Source organism: Primulina tabacum, chromosome 15 (genome assembly GCF_025594145.1).
Source record: "Primulina tabacum isolate GXHZ01 chromosome 15, ASM2559414v2, whole genome shotgun sequence".
Classification (NCBI taxonomy): Eukaryota; Viridiplantae; Streptophyta; class Magnoliopsida; order Lamiales; family Gesneriaceae; genus Primulina; species Primulina tabacum.
The window spans coordinates 30,527,864-30,549,511 of NC_134564.1; the positions used below are offsets into that span (position 1 = coordinate 30,527,864).

At 36.4% G+C, this 21,648-nt stretch overlaps 3 protein-coding genes and 1 pseudogene across 4 annotated transcripts; 3 read left to right on the top strand and 1 right to left on the bottom strand.

The window, feature by feature from the left end:
- Positions 1-22: 22 nt before the first annotated feature.
- On the top strand, positions 23-4,581 carry LOC142528090 (mevalonate kinase-like; annotated as a pseudogene).
- A 979-nt stretch (positions 4,582-5,560) lies between these two features.
- Positions 5,561-7,172, top strand: LOC142528091 (NADPH-dependent aldehyde reductase 1, chloroplastic-like). Its single transcript, XM_075633145.1, has 3 exons — positions 5,561-5,931; positions 6,041-6,417; positions 6,671-7,172. The coding sequence occupies exons 1-3, from the start codon at positions 5,668-5,670 to the stop codon at positions 7,053-7,055; spliced, it is 1,026 nt and encodes a 341-aa protein (XP_075489260.1). The 5' UTR covers positions 5,561-5,667; the 3' UTR covers positions 7,056-7,172.
- LOC142528092 (U11/U12 small nuclear ribonucleoprotein 35 kDa protein-like) lies at positions 6,866-14,121 on the bottom strand. Of its 2 annotated transcripts, XM_075633148.1 has the most exons (9): positions 13,939-14,121; positions 13,733-13,830; positions 13,609-13,660; positions 12,549-12,619; positions 11,114-11,204; positions 10,967-11,042; positions 8,151-8,229; positions 7,551-7,817; positions 6,866-7,000 (listed from the first exon to the last, which is right to left on the bottom strand). In XM_075633148.1, exons 1-8 carry the CDS (start codon positions 14,072-14,074, stop codon positions 7,560-7,562), a joined length of 861 nt encoding a protein of 286 aa, XP_075489263.1. In that variant the 5' UTR covers positions 14,075-14,121; the 3' UTR covers positions 6,866-7,000; positions 7,551-7,559. The 2 variants fall into 2 exon arrangements, with proteins under 2 accessions (XP_075489263.1, XP_075489262.1); XM_075633147.1 differs by lacking the exon at positions 6,866-7,000 and having other exon boundaries at positions 7,372-7,817.
- A 1,296-nt stretch (positions 14,122-15,417) lies between these two features.
- Positions 15,418-21,424, top strand: LOC142526312 (uncharacterized). The gene is made up of 8 exons (XM_075630608.1): positions 15,418-16,357; positions 16,669-17,019; positions 17,654-18,142; positions 18,319-18,387; positions 18,894-19,049; positions 19,384-19,600; positions 19,822-20,154; positions 20,678-21,424. The coding sequence occupies exons 1-8, from the start codon at positions 15,500-15,502 to the stop codon at positions 20,791-20,793; spliced, it is 2,589 nt and encodes an 862-aa protein (XP_075486723.1). The 5' UTR covers positions 15,418-15,499; the 3' UTR covers positions 20,794-21,424.
- Positions 21,425-21,648: the final 224 nt, after the last annotated feature.

A 21,648-nucleotide genomic window follows, 5' to 3' on the forward strand; every position in this document is an offset into this window, starting at 1 on the left:
GAATGTGATAGACGAGTTTAAGGCAAGGTGGTAACGGAGGATCGTCGAAATACTGAGTTGAAATCAAACATCCAGCCAACGTTGGATATGTTGTTGAATAAGAAGTTGGTTTATTTTGGCAAGATGATGATGGTAAACATCAAAGAAATGGTCAATGATTGTCTCCAAAATCATCCCTTTACTAAGAAGAATAATTCAAATGTATCTGAAGTCGAACAAGACCAATCTTCTCAAAATATTCAAGCAGGTGAAATAAAAAGCGATGGAGGTACGAGCAAGAGCCCCCGGAAAAATCATATTGGCCGGCGAACATGCGGTGGTTCACGGATCCACCGCCGTCGCTGCCGCCATTGATCTCTACACTTATGTATCTCTTCGTTTCCCGACTCCCTCTGGTACTCAATTGCTCCCTTTTCAACAATGTTCGAGAAATTTTCCGTGTTTTGTAACTTGGAGGAAATCACGTTTAATGTTTTGCTGTTTGGCAGGAAATTTGACTTTTGCTCCTAAACTACTCGTCAATAGGGCTAACATGGATCTCAGAATCTTAGTTCAATTTACTGTTTGTTGATCTTTTGCATGCTTTTTATTTTTTATTTTTCAGAAAAATCAAGCATGAGCATGGTTTGTTTTTCATTAGCGCTCGGATTCTTTTTTAGATGTATTAATGGTATTAGATAATATTGCTTCTTTCTTCCGATCACTGGAAAATGATCTAATGGATCTTTTGATTAAAAAAATTGCTTCATCATTATATTTCCACACTTTTTAGTGGTGTTCGGATGATTCATTACGTGGGATTTACTTGCAAGATTCTTCTTTTTATGTTACAGAATGACTTGTATTCAAGTGTGATTATTCATCAATAAATGGGTAGAGCTTGGAATTCCCCAACTCAGATGAATTAAAATGATTTTCACACTATGTTGAGCTGTGGGGAAGCTTGTGAGTTGTGAGAATGTAAAGGATAAGTTTGAATCTTGCTGTGACCGGGCTTTGTTACAACTGGGAATGGTTTTGTTAGAATTTTTATAAGAGGAAGAATAGAAAGATATGTATATATTGTATTTGATAAATTTCCCAGTAAGAAAAACCCCAGAGTAGAATGATTCAACTGGGTTTAGCGCGACAATTTTTATTTTTGTAATGACCATGAAAATTATGGCGTTTGGATGAGAAATTTTCACTTTGTTTTCAGAGGTTCCAATGTGTTAATTAGAAGGATGTACAAACTTTGATGTTCCGCATGACACTATAAAATTGTCCTGGAATTGTAAATGGAAAAATATTTCCAAAGTAGATAATCTATGGAAGAAATGAGACTGGACAATTTGGATTTGAACTTAGTTTTGTGCTTGCAAATTCAGATATGATAGTTATTGAAGTGACTGAGTCTTTCCTACTTGAATTTGTCTAAAACACTGCCCAATACATTCTCTCTCTGGAGAATAACTATGTGTGCCAGTCGAACATATAACAATTGTAAAAGTGAAAGCATGTATTAACTAAATTCATGGGAAACAACTGGAAGTGACATTCTACGGACAAACATATATCAACTTGAAGTTGTGAATATTCCTGATAGTCTCATAAAGCACAGGCTTGCCCCATCTGCTCAAGCCAGTACTTATTAGTTTTGAAATTGTATAATGGTATTATTTTGCACTTCATGATTGAACATATATATTTCCAATTTTTTAAAATTGTGAGATGATGGATTCTCATAGGTAAATGACCTTTGTTATGATTATTGTTCCGATTCCAATGTGAAACCAATTAATCAAGGTTGATGGTGTGATCTTGTTGAACTGCAGGCAGATTCAATTGAAATAATATGGACGATTTGAAGGAAATTATTCATCCTTGTAGTTCTGAGGTCCTTAATGATAGAAAGATGACACTTTCGCTCTGTTCCTTAAGAAACTTTATCAAGAATGAAGAATTAACTCCTGCAAATGACACGTTATAGCTCTGACAAGAGCACTATCAATAGCGGAACATGACTTGAAGTGCATTAAATCAGTAGTTCTGTGTTTTTCGTTCTTGATATGTTTGTAAATTGGCTCCGTTTTTTTTTACCTCTGATTATTGATTTAATTTTTAATAGATAATGATGATGCAATTAAACTCCAACTTAAGGATATGGACTTGGAGTTTTCTTGGGCTGTTGGAAGAATTAAAGAAGCTCTGCCTGAAGTAGGTAGTCATGCCAATTCATCTCCCTCATCATGTTCACTAGAGACCGTAAAAGCAATTTCTATGTTAGTTGAAGAACAAAATATTCCAGAAGAAAATTCTGGACTAACTTCGGGTGTTTCTGCTTTTATTTGGCTGTACACTTCGATTCATGGGTGTGTAATCTAAACTTCTTTTATGGTTTTAAATTTTGTTTTAAGCACAAACAAATGCTATAATTTAGTTTATATTTTTGCCTTATCAGGTGTAAGCCTGCTAAAATTGTCGTCACTTCTGAATTGCCATTGGGCGCTGGCTTGGGTTCATCTGCTGCCTTCTGTGTAGCCATCTCAGCTGCGCTACTCGCTCTAGTCTGATTCTGTAAAATTGGGTTTTAGCCATCAAGGTTGGCAAATATTTGGAGAGAATGAACTGGAACTGCTAAATAAATGGGCCTTTGAAGGTGAAAAGATCATCCATGGCAAGCCATCTGGGATAGACAACACAGTTCGCACCTATGGTAAGTATAGGTTCTCATTTTTCAATAGTTTATCCCTCTCATCTTGCATCATCACATCTCTCTCAAAAGTTGTAAGAAAAAAAAGAAGGAAAATAGAAAGATCTAGTGGAATAAGGAACTCCAATAGCTTCGATTTAGGATTTGATTTACTAACGTTTGAAACAATTGTTATTCTCTCTCCCTGTTTATTTTTTTCCCTGGGAAAATGAGAATGACTCATGTCTAATTCAAATATTATCTCCAATTACATTTCCTGTGAGTTATCAGGATGTTTTTCACTTTTGTAGTTGAACCATATGATGTTCATCCTCATGAATGGGATAATTTCTGGGAATGCTTATATACTATTTGAACATAAGCATAGTAATAAATTGCGTATAACTTTAGAAAACAATTTAGTAAGTTTTTTTCGTGCAGAAATGGACTTTTGAGCAACGTACTACTGATGTATAATGTATCTTATTTATGACAGAATATTATAGGGGCTTCATAAACTCGATGTTCCAACCTCGTTTAAAGATTGGTAGACTGTGCTTGAAAGTACCTCCAATGTATAATAAGATATTACTGACACTGGATTTCTCTTCCTCAACAGATGTTTTGTTCAGACTAGTTCAGCGGGCCTAGGTGGATATTCTAAGCACGTCACCACCAAACCGTGCCTGATTATTATGTTAAATAACACAAAATAGCTTATTACATTTTTTCTCAACGATAGTGAAATCAATGAACACTTTTATGACCGTTGACTAATGACTTTTATTTATTAGGCAACATGATCAAATTTAGATCTGGTGTGCTGACAGGCATCAAGACTAATATGCCTCTTAAAATGCTCATAACAAATACAAAAGTCAGGAGAAATACAAAAGCTTTGGTAGCTGGTGTCTCGGAAAGGTCAATGAAGCATTCTGATGCTATGACTGCTGTATTTAATGCCGTTGATTCCATTAGCAATGAGTTGGCTGCAATCATCCAAACGCCTGTGTCTGATGATCTTGCCATAACTGAGAAAGAGGAAAAACTAGGAGAGTTATGGAAATGAATCAAGGACTACTCCAGTGTATGGGGGTCAGCCATGCTTCTATAGAAAGTGTGCTTCGAACGACATTTAAATATAAACTTTCTTCAAAACTAACTGGAGCTGGTGGTGGAGGCTGTGTTTTGACAATACTGCCAGCCTGTATCCGAGGATTGTTCTGCTTGTTTTTTCCCTCGACTCCTTTCATATCCAGTGGCAGAGGCTGAAGTGCCAAAACTGAAACTAGGGGTTAAAAATCATATATATATTTTGAAAATATGAAAGCCCATCAGAAAATTTTAAAGAAAAGTGTGGTGGTCGCCCCACCTACCCCTCTGGCTCCGCCACTGGCTATGTTGTTTCAATTTCTGATAAAATATGTATATCATTTATCCATGAAGTTTAGTTCTCTGAAGTTTTCCTTCACTGCATAACTCAGTACTGTCAGGATCAATCGTTGATAAAGTGATTGCAGAGTTAGAATCCGGTGGGTTCCAATGTCTGATCGCAGGAATTGGTGGACAGGGCATGGAAATTAGTTTTACCGGTTCTTCCTGACCTTAGTAACAACGCCTACCACTGTAAGAACCTACGCTGTAAGATTTGTACGTGTAATACCGAATGAGTACATGCAGATGGTTGCTATTTTTCCCTGGTTCTGTTAGTCCTGATTTCACTAGGCTATGTCTTTCTTTTACATTTTTTTTATAATTTTCATCGAAGTTGACTTTTTTTTTGGACTCGGGGATATCATATTTTGTCCCTTCATTCAGGAAAACTGTGAAAAACTTGTGCGTTTTCGTTGTACCCATTTTAATACGTTCTGAATCTGAAAATAAATTATGGTCTGCATGTCATTTCTTTTCTTCTTTTCCACTTTGTAGATGCATTTTGCAAAACAACTTTGAAGTATATATCCAGTTTGTTAGTGTCTATGAATTTTAGAGGACCTGCTTATTCTCGTTGATATCATAGCTGATACATGTTTAATATCTTTCTCGCCTCTTTTGTTGATATTAATTACACACCCTGAGCAACTTGTAACCTCCAGTATAGCAGGTGGACTAGGTAAATCATAAATATTGATGTTCATCTTATTCATTGTTGATAGTACTTTGATGTTCTACTCCTATGTTATCTCATTTATTTATGTTATCCAACAACCACACAATGCGGTGATATATCACAATCGCTCAATGATTTTCAGGCTACGGCAACTAGAATATCAAAAAATGAACGAGCACCGGCAAAGTCCACAGTAGGTGGGTCTTCAGAAAAATGTCATCATCAAATTCACTATTATTTCCCTATCGTAGGGATGTGATTGTTGGAGTTATTAGTTCATCTCAATAACTCTATTTTAGTGTAATATTTAACTTTTAAATAGCGTAATTTCTATACTAAACACAAATAAAATAAATAAATGGTGTAGGCGCAATGAACAACTAATGTAGCACAAATAAAACCTTTAGGGATGCGATAAAAATACAAACTTTGTGATTGATGATTTGAGATGAACTTGCTGACACATTCAAATAAATACTAAATAATCTTTTAAAAGCAGCGATAGATGCTTCGAGAAATGAAATGGAATTCATGATTCAATCTATAAATTTAATTATTACTAAATCTTCTTAAAACAATAATTTAATTTAATAATATATAGTCATAGTTAACATACGTGACATGCATATAATACACACACGTAAACCACCCCAAGTAGGTACCAGCTGCATGGATCCAAATCTTTTTCGGATGTCGTACGTACGTCTGTCCCCTCACATCTGTCCTAAGCTCATCTTTCAATGAACACGTACGTCTGTCCCATCTCATTTTATACGATGCCCGTTGCCCATTTGCCCCATCTCCTTTGCCACTCAACCCAACAACCTCCGCCATTTGAGTTTTGCTTATTTCATCACGTCTGATCTCTCTATATATATATCATCTAATGTCTCGTTTCATTCCAAGTTCCAAAGTTTTGGCAACTAAAGCTTTCTTAAATCCCGTTTCTTTCCCTTGTTACTTCCCACGTTTGCCAGCTAAAGCAACTCATACTTCGATTCAACGTCGTTCTTGTGTGAGATCAATGGCGTCGTCGACTGGGATCGGGCAGCCGCCGCAGTCACAAAGCACTCAGCCCGGAAAACAACATTTGATGGACCCAATTCCCAAGTCCATTTCCGATGATTATAAGCCATCCGACAAGCTTCTCGTACGTGTACACTTACTATAACGAGGAGGGCAAATTTTTTGATTCTCGTGTATTATTTTTTTATGAAAAGACTAAACACACTGAGTGCTTACTGGTGATCGATGTGCAGGGTAAAATTGCGGTGGTGACTGGAGGTGATTCGGGCATCGGGCGAGCTGTGAGCCACCTGTTTGCCTTAGAGGGCGCCACCATTGCATTCACGTACGTGAAAGGTCAAGAAGACAAAGACGCGGAAGACACACTCAACATATTGAAGGAAGCCAAGCACCCCCATGCCAAAGACCCCATTGCTATACCCACGGATTTGGGTTACGACGAAAACTGCAAAAAAGTAGTGGAGGAAATTGTGGACAAATTCGGGCAAATCGATATACTTGTGAACAATGCCTCAGAGCAGCACAAAGCCAATTCTGTTGAAGATATTGATGAAGAAAGGATTATAAGGGTGTTCAGGACTGATATCTTCTCCTACTTCTTCATGACAAGGTAACTAACTATTCCTCAAATTTTATGGTCTTAATCACTTTAGGCTTTAATTCTTTAATTTGTCAAGTTTTTTGTATTGGTTCTACCATATCGCACACGTCAACATTTTGTCGTGACTAATAGCAAAACACAACTCAATGACTGCATGAAGCTAAATTTTGAATATTTAGCAGACTTCAACTCAAAATGAGCTATTGGATGTAATTAATGAATTCATGATGTATGATGGACAATTTTCATGCGGTGTTTATAGGCATAGTTTGAAGCATATGAAGAAAGGAAGTGCCATTATCAACACCTTATCATTAACAGCCTACATAGGCACGCCAAAGTTATTGGATTATACAGCCGCAAAAGGAGCAACCATAGCATTCACTCGAGGCCTCGCGACGCAGTTAATGGACAAAGGGATCCGGGTGAACGGTGTGTCGCCAGGGCCTACATGGACACCTGTGAATGCAGCTTCTCTAAGTGAGGAGGAAAATGCCGAACTGGGAAAGTCTGAAGTGCCCATGAAGAGGGCGGCGCAGCCTTATGAGCTTGCCCCTTCGTATTTGTTCCTGGCCGCGAATGTCTACTCTTCCTACATAAGCGGACAGGTCATACACCCTAACGGGGGCACAATTGTTAATAGTTGAGTAGTTTACTGATAGATGTATAAATGAATAATGATAATAAAGTTTTCTGTGATATGTTAGATTTACATGTGTGTTGTCTATCATATGAAAATACACACTTCGTTTTGTTATTCTCAACCTCTCTATTGTATTGAATTCTTCAATGACATTCTAAACTATGAAGAACAAGTCCCCTAAACTTGGGTCACTGAAGTGGACGGGTGATTTCATTAGTGTAAACCCTCGAACTCAAATTTGAATGATAAGTAACATGTAAGATGGATAACAAAGAGCAAATGCGGAAGAGCTCATTCCATTACCAAGAATGATGACAAACTTAACATAATATTTACTTTCCATTAAATAGAGACACTGTGACTACATCGTTTTCTAACGCTATGCGTGGATCTTGGGTAATACTTATACAGCTGAAACATTACAGCAATATTAACCAATTGCAATCCAATAAGAAGATAATGCCAAGGTCCCTAAAGAGGTTCACAATGCAGCTGTTACCTAATCGCTTTACAGGTCATCTCTACTAGGAGTCCACCTATCATGTCGATGCTGTGTATGAGATCGTTCGTTAGAACTAGACAACCTCTTCTCCTCCCTATAACAATGTCTAACCCGATTGTGCTTCTTGTGGATGCGATCTTCACTAAATGAATGCTGAGGACTAGATGACTTCTCGAGCTGATGAGAAGGTGCCCTCCGTTTCATGTGCTCCTGAGTGTCTTCCATTTCGGCGCTGCCTCTTTTTCTTCGCGGCGGCGATGGGTTCTAATTCAAAAATTAAAATAGCAACTGTTTAATATTTAGAAATTATAACAGTGTTTGATGCCAGAAGGACAATCAAGCATCAAGATAAGAAGTTTGAATGTTTGACATCGAACAACTGATCAAATCGTAAAGTGCATACTAAAGGATTTTCGATATTTTTGAAATTTCTCAGAGAAAATCAAGTACAATTACTTTATTTGGTTTATATCATAACCGGAGTTCATACTGGAACAGGTGAACCTAAACAAAACTCAGTCTTAGAAAGCTGCTGATATCGTTCAAATATTTTTCATCCAACAATCAGCATGCTTCGTTATCCCATGTTACCCTTACCTGAAAGCGTGACATGTATCTTCCTTCAGGAGGAGGTGGTATTCCAAGCCTCTTTAAATCATCCCAAGGAATTTGTCTCCTGAGCGTACAACAAAACACATAAGAGCTTGGAAAACATTACTGTAAAGTATCTGTGGAGATGAATTTGGGGGAGGTGTATATTATAGATATTTCCCTTGAGAAAGCACACAACCGATAAGTGGGAATATCATCCAAATAATACAAGAGTAGTGCATAGATCATGGACTAAACAAATCAACTAGAAAAGGAACCAAAATCCAAAAGTTGAAAAAAAATGATATGAAACAAATAAATTGAGATCCATTTCAGGCTCCATATTCCAATAATATTCTTTCCATATTTATAGTACGAAAATAACTTTGGCGGGCCACAAAATCAAACTGAATTTGCATTTGTGAGGTTATAAAGAGATCTAGATCATATAAGAGAAGAATCTTCTGTCTAGAGAAATATTATCAAGTTCATTTCAACATATTCTCATCGAGTCAATTCCTCACAAACCCCATATGTCATTAGCTAAAAAAACCTTTCCAGCAGAACTCAACAGCAAAATGTCGCTTTCCACTTGAAAAGAAAAACGAGTTAAGTATTTATCAGCCACTCAAAATTACGATGATGGCTTCTACAACAACACTAGAGAGTGTTGGAAACAAAAGAATAGTTAGTGTAGCTAAAAGCTGTGTCTTCATTTTAGTTAGCAATAGCCTTTTCCTTCTGGTAGGAATGTATATATACAGACTGGTAAGTGTAGATAGAGCATTGTGTATTCAGAATGAATTTTCCTCATATTCTCTCGCATTCTTCATTCTTAACATGTAACCAGAGCCTAGGGATTTTGTCTAGGGTCCTTCTGCATTTGGTGCTTGTTGTGGAGTGCAAAGTTTTTGCAGATTTCCTTGCGGATTCTTCAATTTTCTCCCTTTTGTGCACATTTTTCTTCGATTTTTTTTAATTGCAACATTATGAGCAATCGAATAGATTTTAACAGTGTTTTGTATGTGTATCCTTCTGATACACCTGGATTGACCTTGAGTCCTTGATTTCGGAGCAATTGATTGAAACAGAGAACTATGGTGTTTGGAGTTGAGCAATGTTGCCAACTTTGCGAGCTAAGACCAAATTGACTTTTATAGATGGCAGTTGTGCTAGACCAACCGCAGATTCGGATACCTTGCCGTCATTGGAAAGATGCCATGTGCTCGTGTTAACATGGATCATGAACAATGTTTTGAAGGAAAATCTTTGCCGGAATTGTATATTCGACGGAAGCTGTTGTGGTATGGAAGGATGTCAAGGAACGATTCGATAAGAGAAATGGATCTCGAATATTTGCCCTGCATCGTGAAATTGGACGACTGGTGCAAGGTAATAGCACTATTTCCAGCTACTACTAGAAATTATGCCAGCTTCGGGATGAATTTGGTTCTCTTATTACATTGCCTACTTTTGCCTGTGATACGGAAAAGATGTACATTGACCATGAGCAACAACAGCGTTTGCTACAATTTCTCATGGGGCTCAATGAGAGTTGTACTCCTATCCATAGTCAAATTCTGATGATGACTCCAATGCCTTCTGTAGCCAGGCTTTTTCGATTACTTCACAGGAGGAATCTCACCGTTCTCTTCTCACATCTTCCTCTATGACTGAGACACAATCTTCCGTGTTCTACTCAAGGACGGTTTGACGATAATAAGAAAGAACAAGTCGGGTGTGAGTTTTTTAATTGGCCAGGCCACACCAAGTCCACCTGATACAAACTGATCGGGTATCCATCAGGTCACAGATTTCATAAGAATAGAACAAAGGTCCGAATCTCAAATCCAGAAAAGAGTGGTCTCGACCTCCTAAATCTGGATCAAATGCTCACATGCCTGGTGGTGAACCTCCACCTGAAGATAAATCAGACTCTAATGGAGCTTTGTTCACACTAGACCAGTATGCAGAGATTTTGAAGTTGCTTGAGAAGACACATGTTACTCCAAAAAAGGATACACCTCATGCGGTTAACATGGCAGGTCTAGTGCAGTCATCCTCGTGTTATTCTTCTTCTTGGATTGTGGATAGTGGTGTGAATAACCACATGGTTGGAAACTCCTTGTCCGCGCATGATTCTTTGTCTTGTGACACTTCTATTGGGACGGTTAGATTGCCAAATTGTGGTAGTTCCGAAGTAGCCAAAGTAGGTCCAGTTACCTTAACCAATCACATTACCCTTCCAAATACACTTTATATTCCTTTTTTAAATTCAATAAACCCGGGATTCTGCTGACATATTTTGATAATCTTCAATTTACCTTCAATTGTCCAGTCAAGTGCTTTGCCTCAGGTGTTTCCAATCTATAAGTTATACCAAATAAAAGAACTATAATATTATCGAGTTTTGAAGGAACTAGAAACAAGCTACAGCATTCTTCCTCCCCATACCCCCTCTCAAATGGTAATAGGCTCAGGACAGTAAACAACCTATCACCATTAATGTATACCAATTCTTCCCTCCAGTCGTTAGTTCTGTCAACATTACACGAACACTCACAAATCTATGTTAACACTCCCTAAATCCAATCTCTCTATGAAATTTAGCTCCTATTTATGATATGGACCCTTACTCAACCTCCCTCATTTATGAAGAGAAATTGTGGGTGATTCCTATCTGAAAGACAGCTGCGTTTTCTTTAAACAATTTGTCTTACCACATTTTGACAAACAAAAAGGATTAAGAAACAAAATTCATTCCAGGGTAGAGGATAAAATCATTAAACATCTTGCTAGTAAACAAGGAAAGATGGACATACAGTGGAGCACGAAATGGTCTTTCTCGTCCCCCAAAACGAAGTTGTCCTGATTCTTTCTTACCCCCGAGACCACCACCTATCAAATATGATGTAAGTTTCAGTCCCTTTTGAGTACAAAAACATTGTGAAAGGAAACTTTCGACTTACCTAATCTTCTTGGAATCCAGCCAGGCATCAAATGCTGCCTGTTGTAGTCAACTATAATTTCAGAATCGTCAATAATAGTATGATGAGCATCCTGAAATTTAGCAAAACACATAATCATTAATGAAACCCAAGGTAGAGTTAATAGAACAAAATATGGTTGCTTCAGAGTTCAGTCACACATGCGCGACAACAAAAATCTACATATTGACGAAATCCAGCAACATTATAGTTTTCAAAATCTGAAAAGATGAAATAACTCAGAAAACCACAAGAGGTGTTCCATTTCTTTCGAGTATTGGAACACAGTGTAGAATTTTGTTGTCTGAGGATGAGACTAATGTTCTAAACGCCAGACTGGTGTTTAGGTGGGGACTAGGCGCTTCTAGGTGGATTCTATGATATTAACATAATAAAATGAAGTTTGATGTGTAATGACAAGCCTACAAATCACATTTTGTTGGACTTTGGTTTAAAGCCTATAAAATAATTACTATTCACTTTTTTAATTGGACTTTAATTTAATTTAATTTAAATTAAAAAGCCCAAAAAACTTTTCCTAAAAAAAAAAAGGTAATTATCGGGTGCCTAGGCTGTCCGACTAGCAATTTTTCTGTGCAGCCGCCTAGGTGCGCGCTTGCCGTTTGCCTAGGCCGAATTTTAGAACACTGGATCTGACAGGGTAACATGCCCATAAATTCACGAACTGGATAAGGAAGATTTTTCAGCTTCGTAAACTGAATATCGTTAGGAAGGGTGGGGTCAACAGAGATCTGAATTTTTTTTGTAAAAACAAAAACATATCAGAGTTTTGGGGGAAAATGTTCTAGAACCAATGGCAATGGCAAAACAGAAACACTATTTCAAATTTTAAAAGAGTGAATACTGAGTAAATGCATGGTTCGAGCGGAAGGTCATTTCTCAATTGATTAAAACTACCCAAGGTAGAATGGGTTGATTTTCCACAAATGCAAGGCAGCAGTGGAATTTTTTTGTTTTATCTTTATTTGATTCCTATAGAGATATTCAACAATCATTTTTTTGTCAAATTCAGATGTCCCAGAACCGATGACCATTATTGTTTGACATGTATGTTCCTTACCTTTTTCACTCTCTAATATCGTTATTAATTAAAACGAAGTTTCTCAGACAAGCTACCTTTGTTTGGAATGTTTACAAATGAAACAATAAACGAAACTAATTCCTTGTTTCCCCACCATATGGGCTATAATTTATTCGACATTGCTATGGTGCTTTAATCATCTCTGGTTAAATTCCTAAATTTAAGATCGACATATATTTCTCTTTAGTAAACTAATAATGTAGTTGTTTTACAGAGCTTTCTTCTTGACTCAGACATCTTGGCTCACTTGTATGACAAACAAAATTTATATAAAAAGCAAAGTTACAGCTAAAAATTATGGCAAATATGCATAACCTTGTATGCTTGACGCATCTCCTTCTCTGTCTCAAACTCAACAAATCCATAACCACGTGAGGCACCAGTCACTGCAAACAAATAACTTAAGGGTGATCCTCGAGGAAAAAAAAAAGGGAAAAATATCACATATTTGAAATTTCTTTAAAATAATTCCAATACAATCAGTAATCTTTTCACATCCTTTTGCTTCTCAAATTCTCAGAAGTCAAGACCAATATGATACAAAGCCAACAAGTAATCAGATCATTCACCTACACAACTTTATAACATCCAATCTACAATTTTGTGCTTCAATGAAAGAAACATTTCATTCATAAGCATAAATTTCTGCATGATGTGACCCTTTGGAGTACTATGCTCAGTAGCAGTTTGTATGATTACAGCACACCGCAGAGAAACAACTAATATGTTTTACAACGCATCACTAACAAAATCCCCTTAGCAGTTCTCGCACACAAGCAAATGTATAGAGAAAAGAAGAATGACAGTGAATGACAATTAACTTTTATCTACACGTAAATAAGCAGCAACATTCTCCCCTGTAATGTGGCAACCAATTTTTTTACTGTCATGAAATTTCATTTCAGTTGTAGATAATTTGTAGTGCAGCAGTCATAGCAAGATTCGTGTTGTTATTTTTAAACGTTTCAGTGAGCTGCAAGTTCTTCCCAAGGCACTTGAAGAAATAAATTGCAAGTTCTACGAAGAGCAGCAATTCTACTAGAAATGTATCACAATTTTTGGATTTTCATTGGAGTGACTAGTTCCTTGCATAACCCAATTCTTAAATTTTGATATTTAACAAAATAAAATGATATTAAAATATAAACACGCTGTCTTACTACGATAAAATAGTAAAGATGCGAGTTGAACGTTTTCATCTCCCCTGTTTGACAAAGATCCACGTAAGGAGGAAGTTCTAGTGATTATCTTGAAATACAGTAAATTTCTTTAACAACGGTCCCAATCACTCTCGCTGTTTTAGATTAAGCTCAACCCAGTAACTCACTGATCCATTTGAAGCCAATGAACTGGAGGAAAATTGATTAAAAAATACCTATATGCCTGACCAATCGCAAGTTCTTGATCCTCCCATAGACTTTCATAGCCTGAAAATAAAAACAAAGAAAATACCTAGCATAACATAATAACAATCATTAAATTTCTTACGAAAGAAAAACCTTTCGAAGAGTATCTTCAGTGGTTAGATGGGAAAGACGACCGACGAAGAGAGTGCAATAAGGGTCTCCGATAACCTTAGGGTCTCCAAATGGATCGTCTGCAAAAAGAAACCACGAAATAAGACGAGAAGCAAAAATTCATTAAATTGAAGCCCCGAACCATGGGCAATCAATGACAAACAGCAGCAGCAAGTATTATTTATTACAAAGGGCGGCATTGGAACAGAGAAGAGCTCTGAGTACGGCGCCGTCGTGCGGCTGAGTGTCGGTTCCGTCGATGCTTCCGACTTGGATTGGATGGTAGGAGTCGGCGTAGAACACTGAATTTACGCTGCTCCCCATATTCACACCAAAATGAAACTTTGCTGGTTACTTGCTGTCCCAAATATACCTGCCCAAATTTATTTTTATATTTAAGTAGCATTTTTTAAAAAAATTATTAATTACAGTAAAAAAAAAATATAATTAATATTGGCATCGTCGGGTGGGAAAAAGTACCGAAATACCGAAAAATCGTACCGAAAAAATACCGAACTTACCGAAAAAATCGATATACCGAAAATTATACCGTACCGAAATTTTCGGTATCGATATCGGTACAGAATATTTTTTTTTCAGTATTTCGGTATATACCGAAATACCGAAAATAATTTTTTATTATTATTTTTTTAAATTTAAGTTCGGTATACCGAAAAAATTGTCGGTATACCGAAATGTTTTCGGTATACCGACAATTTTTTCGGCATTTCGGTATACCGACAAAATTTTCGGTGTCGGTACGGTACCGGTATGAACTTTTTTCATACCGAAAATTCGGTATACCGAATGTGCGGTATACCGAATTTCCGATATCGGTATCGGTATGAAAAAATTCCATATCGATATTTTCGGTATGGTTTACGGTACCGTAGTTCGGTACCGTACCGTACCCACCCCTAGGCATGGACGAACTTTGCTTGTATGTATCATGAATTTTTTGAATATTTATTTTTGAAAAATAATTTATGAATATTTCAAGTTGTTTTTTTATCAAATTTGAATCAGTATTTTTTAAAATTTTTGTATTTCGAATCGAGATTGAACTGAATTCGAGATTTTAAATTTTGTATTACACTGGATTCGACGTTTTTTTCTACAAAATTTAGTGTAATTACGCCTGCTGAAAATCTAGAAAATGAATATACGGTAGGGGTAAGCTCTATTATAATTAGAGATGTAATCGAGTCGAACTCTTGAATATTTGAGCTTGGCTTGTTTATAATCAAGCCGAGCTCGAGCTTTATTTAACAAATATATTCATGGCTCACGAGTTTATTCAAGCTTTTATCGAACCTAAACGAGCTCAATAAATATGAATTATACATTTAAATATTCATTAAATTCGATAAATTATACATTTAAAAAAAATATATAATATTCTTATTAAAATTTTTCAAGTTTATTATAATAAATAAATTTAATAGATTTTTCTGTATAATTCATAATTAATGTGTTAAATCAATAAATTAAATATCAAAATTATTATTTTTCATCTAAGATATTATATATGAATTTACTAATAAACATATTCACGAACTAATGAGCCAAAATGATCACGAACTGACGAGTAGAAGCAATTTTTTTTTATCGAATCGATAACTGACATACTTAATAGTTCCTTTAAATCCCTAATTATAATCCAGGGGCGTTAAACCAATCGCGCATATCTGTTTTGAACGACAGAGAGAACAGTGGAAGAGCATTCTCCGCGTCCTCGTCTTTTTGGCTATGGCGGAGGGCTTCGCCTTCGGAGAATTCGCTTTCTCTTCCTTCCGCTCCAGCCACCCTCTGTCCACGCTGGATTCTCGATCCAATGGTCTGGATCCAGTTTCCGACGATGATGCGTGGGGTGATTTCGTGAAATCTCCGCAGCAATCGCAATTCGCCGATCCTCCTATCAATTCGTTTACTGGGAAAGGAAATTCTCCATTGGCGCCGACGTCTCGATGGGTGAAGCCGAGTGGTGCGTTGCCGCTTTCGTTTTTTGGGGCTGCCGAGGAAGAAGAGGAGCAAGAAGGTAAGGGTGCTGCGGATTTCAATCTAGGGAGAAGCAATGTTAGTGCTGCGAATTTCAATTCGGTTTTTACTGAGAATTCTAAGAATCTCAGTGCTGGTAATCTGTTCAGCCACACTTCGCTGATCAACGGGGAAAATGGGCCTGATTCCAAGTTGATTAATAAAGATTCGGTTTTGGTTGAGAATAGATTTCATTCCAATTCAGATCTGAAAGTGGCAAGATCAGATTCTACTGATTCGAAAAACATTCACACTAACGGTGCGGTAGACAGAAGTGATCAGAGTCAGCTCACAAAAAATGGTAATAGCGAGTTCAGTTTTATGGCAAATGTGTTTGATCCGAATCATAAATATGACCTTTTTGATGCGTGGAGTCTGGATTTGAATGAATCCAGCTCTAACTCAAACTCAGCAAATCCAAGCGTCAAAACTTCCTATCCCAATTCGGATATGAATGATCATACACGAGGTTTGACGGCTCATGCTCCTCCTCCTGATGATGATGATGATGATGGATGGGAATTTCAAGATGCATATTCAGAATCCAATGCTATAGATTTGAGTAATAAGGTAAAGCATGACTCCTATAGTGTTGACATATAAACCAAAGTTCATTTGTGAAATGGTAATTGTTAATTTCTTTAGGCATTTATGTTGGAATAATGTGATTTTAAATATATCGAGATTTGAAATGCGCTATAAGGCCAAGAACTGCACTTTTTTGCGATACTTATGATTTTATATAAAATAGTATCAATTGTGGCTTGATTGGAAATCATTACATGCTCCAGCGGTGAGTATCTTTAGGCGTAGTGAAGTGAACTCTATAAGGTACAGTCTTCCTCATTTGGTTACCTAAACATGATTTGCTTTGTTCCAAGGTTGACTTGACTCCACATGATGTTTCTGCAATGAATACATTCTCAACTGGAAGTGCGAGTAGCTCAAATGAAATACGCAATTTGTTTGAGCCTGCGAAGGAATCTATAGATCTATTTGCACCATCAACCAGTTCTGTACACACTTTTGCCGCTTCAAGTGCTGATTCTCATGGTTCCCAGGATGTAGAGTTAAGCAGTACCCAGCCAAGCAAAGGTAGCGATTATGATTCAAACATCAAAGAAAATGATGCAGAAGGTATATTGAATCCTAGTCCAGATGTTGAAAGTGCTGATTTTGATGAAGATTTTGGAGAGTTTACTGCTGCCTCTGCAGAAACTAAGCCAGAGCAGGTGCTTAGTCACTCGTGTGTCCTTTCATTCTTGAATGACTCTTGTACCATGGGATAGCGTTTTGTAAAGTTTTAGTTTTCTTCACAAACTAACTAACTATATGCTGTTTTTTTCCTGCGAAAACATATCCAGACGTGATAGAAAAATCGTATTGAGGTATTTAGATGTTTGAATCAGTAATGTTGACTGGTGAATGAAAAAGCAACCGTTAGAATTGAATTGAGTAACTGTTCTCACTGATGATGGATTGAAATTTCAGGACGCATATTCATAATACAGGACATAGTTTAGACACAAAAGGCTTTTTTGTCAATAATGAGTTTACCCTTCTTTTGCAATCTCATTGCTGTCATCCACATATTTCCTAGTAATTCAGTCATGCTGTTCTGTCTTTCTTAGTTTAAAGATGGTTGTGTGTTTTTCAACTTTTTAACACGCTTTAGAATTTATTTGATCTATTGAATGCACAATTTTTTTATAGGTTTTTGCACTCCTTAACTTTGAGAAAAGATCATGCCATCTACCAGTGCCGGCTATTTCATTGCATACTTACATTTAGCTATCAAAAAAAGGAATTGAACTATTCTTTTTTCTTTTTTTTTTCTTCTACTGATTGTGATTATTCACTTTCTAGAGGAAGGATACAAACTCAAATTTTCACAGAAGTGTACTCCCCATGTCTATTTTTGGTGATGAAGAGCCAGAAAGCGATTGTTTTCTAGATGCTCGAGATGCTTTTGTGCACCAGTCTAATTCTGAGAGTGATAATCATACTTCTAAATCAATTATTTCTATCAATGATCTAATATCAAGTTTATACAACCAAACTGAGAAGACTTCTATAAACACTACCCAAGAACCAAATGCAGTTGAGTTGAACCTCTCCAGTTCAATGACCAGCTCCAACCTAGGGAATGGTGGTGATCATCGTGATGATACTTCTTCGGATTTTAAGGATGCGTTCTCACAAAGGAGCGGGGACAACGAGGCATCTCTTTATAGCTTTGGGGATGCACATCTGCAAACTTCTTCTAAGATGAAGCTAAACAATCATTTGGATTTTTATTCTAAATTAAAGGAAGCATTATGCTTTGTTTCTAAAAACCATATCGAACGCCTAAAGGTATGCTTGAGAGTCAACCGAATTTTTCGATCCTCTTGTCACTGTTACTGAGTTTTCATAGTCTTTGTTTAGATAAACTTGCATGCTGATTTTGATACAACTCATTACTCGCGGTACATATTTGTGCATCCTGTTATATTAATGCTAATTTTCTGTAATCTTCTTTTTGCTGCTAGCAATCTCTATGTAATGATGCTATTTTGGGTGAACATTCAAGCATATCAGATCTGACCAGTGAGTTCCAGGTAATCATCTGGGTGCTTACCACTGAGCTTTTAACATAGGCCTCCAATGGTGGTAATTTTCGAACTTTCTTGAAGTTTGGTCATTGTTTATATATCTCAAATTTATCAAAATACGTTTGTTATTTTCACTCAATTAGATTCTTGAGATTATCTTTTGGTTGCATAATGTGGATCAACTCTTCTTCTCATGATGCAAAGTCAGCTTGATACCATGTTCGTTGTAATGCAGTAATGAGTTGATGTACATAAACAAGCTACAGCCTCTCGGACAGTTGTTTCAATTTTGTACCTTTTCTTGTAGTTTAGTGACATCGAAAAGAGATTTTGGTGTTTTAAAGTGGTTGGTTATGTGTCAATAGTATGTGACAATTTTTAGATAAAAATGTTGATTCTTTTATTTTGGTAATCAGTGGTGTGATGCCATAATTTCACTGAACATTAAAAACTAAATATAATTGGATCAATGTTCACCGTTCTAACTCTAATCGCGTTCAAACTGTGTATAGATGCTCTGCAAGGAACTGGAACAAATGGATTACCTCTTTGATAAGCAGGATCACACCTCAAACAATAGTTATCCCAGCGAGTTCATTGAAATTTTGCTCGAGCCACAGTATCAGATATTGGAGTCAGAGTATCATTTATCAGAACAATTACTTCTGGTATGTAGCTAATTCAGAACTTCATGCATATTTTTTATGTATATAGTATTGAAAAGCTGATAGAATAAGATTTACGGATATGTATTCCAGAATAGGCATATTATGTTAGCCTCTCGTGGAAAAAATATTCTTTTATAGTTTTGTGGTGACGTATTGTTTCAGTTTCTTCTTTTGCTTTTCCACATCCATTATAGTTGAGAGATTTTTTAGTTTATCTCTATTACAGTTTAGAATTGACTGACTGACTTTTCGATTTGTATATATTTATATATTTCTTTATGTGCACATGGAAAATAGCAATTTTATTGCTTATGAAATCCTTTTCTGGGCATAGGTGGAGAAGGATATGAAATCAGCTATGGAACTCATTAGACATACAAACTCGATGCTTAAGATTTTGACATTAGGGACATCAGAGGAAAAAACCACATATATTTCTGTATGGTCTAACATAATCTCCGTATGTGCTCAAGAATTAAAAGAAGGTGCCTCAATTTGGACTAAAGCAGCAGAGAAGCATGTTCGGAGTCAGTTACTTGCTAAAACTCAAGGTATCAAACCTATATTTTAATTTTGTTGAAAGGGTCCATTTGACATTGGTAGTATTTTCTGTAATGAACACATTTTGGTCGAAGAACGTTTGTTGATAACGACTGCAATATTAAATCTTATGCATAGAAGAAATCTAATGAATGCAGCTGATATTATTTGTAAACTCAACATACTTATTTTTCCATTTTAATCCTCACTGAAACTGTTGCAATTATTACAGGAAGAAATTTTGTTTTAGAACTTGGAGAGATCTATAGGGTGGTAGTGATTCTTGGAGCTTCAGCCAAACATTTTAAGCCTTGGACCATATCATGTTCCATAGATTTGTCTGGCATGTACATTCTTCTAGAGGAATGCCATGCTCTGTGGTCAACATCAGGACTTGAAGAAGCCCTTTATAGTGTCGAAGTATCTACTGCATCAGAGGATGCATTGTTATTCAACTCCATTAATGACATCCGTGGTCTTGATGCAACTGTACTTCAAAACTATGTTTTCATGGAAGAAGATTCATTATGTGGACTATCAATGCTATCGCCAGGAGTGGTACCAGGTAGACATTTTTTAATGACAATGCTCAATTCCTTCTCCTTTTACAAGAACTCATTACGTGTTTGCAGAAAATGGCTATCTTTTACTAGCAAATACAGCAAATACGGATGAATGTTTGTCTCGTGATTCATGATTCTCTATATGGGCTTTGTTTTCTTCAAAGAAAACATTGAAACATCTTCAAGACCCAAAATTTTGTGCAATTGTAAGAAGCTAGGATAAAATTTCTCAAATTTTAACAGGAATGACAACTTTCAAAATATTTACCAGACCCTAATTCTCAAATAATGTATTTCAGATTGAATTGATGTCGAAAGGGCTTTGAGAACAAAGAAGAAGAAAAATTAAAAAAATTTGTTATTTTGTCAACAGTGTCAGTTTCCCTTGATGGCCAATGTTCTGTTTTCACCTCAACCGAAGATTATGTTGCAGTTGGTCACATTTAATTGATTTATATTTGATTTTGTGAATATCCGTGAATGTCGTTCATGTGTGATTTTTAAATTCCTTTGTTTCTAAACCAGGAGTGAAGATCATAAAGTGGGGAGAGGAGCGCTATTTTGTCACCATTGCAAACTTGTGGGCAAATTTGATAAGCTGTACTCCTCCGAAGTTGCCACAGTTACGCTTTGGTTCGTAAACAACAAGCGGTATATGAAACTCCAATGACCCCATGTCTACAATGTGCTGCTAAATCACTGTTCTAGCAAGCCACAAGGCAAGCTGTGCGGTTTAACACCCCTCCGACGTTGTTGCTACATCACAACAAAAAGGGATATTTAGGAAAATGAACACGGTCAACAATTTTTTTTAAAAATGACATCCCCAAGTGTATTTGAAATACCTGGAGAAGGTCATTTTTTTAAAATTATAGTTGACTGGGGTTAGATAACAAAATACCCCCAACAAAAATGGGATATTCTTTTTGGGGTCAAGTCAAAATATACTTGTTTGTACCAGTGATTGTCTTGGGGAGATCATACACTGGAATTAAAGTTAAGGTGCTTCAAGAATTTTTCTAGCAAAAATTCTTCTTTTTCTTTTGTGTTAGATTTATCATTTTGGGATTCTTAATTTATGAGGCTTCCTCTCATATAAGTAATACGATGTATAGTAACGGTGTTTGTACTTTTTTTCATGGTAAAAGTGTATAGTTTTTGTACAAATAGCCTTTGGGCAAATTCACTACCAAATTTTTGTACCATTCCTGACTATTTTTTCTCCCAGAAAATTGGAACGGAATCTTGAATCAATTTATTGGCGATTTCTATAGATCCAAGTAGCACATTGTTGTTTCTTTTTTTATTTGTTTACTTTTTTTCCCTTCCTCTTGTTCCTTTTGTCAGATCTCCCCTCTCAATTCTAATGAAGGTAGCTATACCAAGCGCTTAAAAAGTGCTCCTTTCTCTATATGATATCACGGCTCAGGATTGATCTTCCGCTCTAAGTTTTGCCATTTTGATTTGTAACTGAATATTGAATTCATATATTTTTT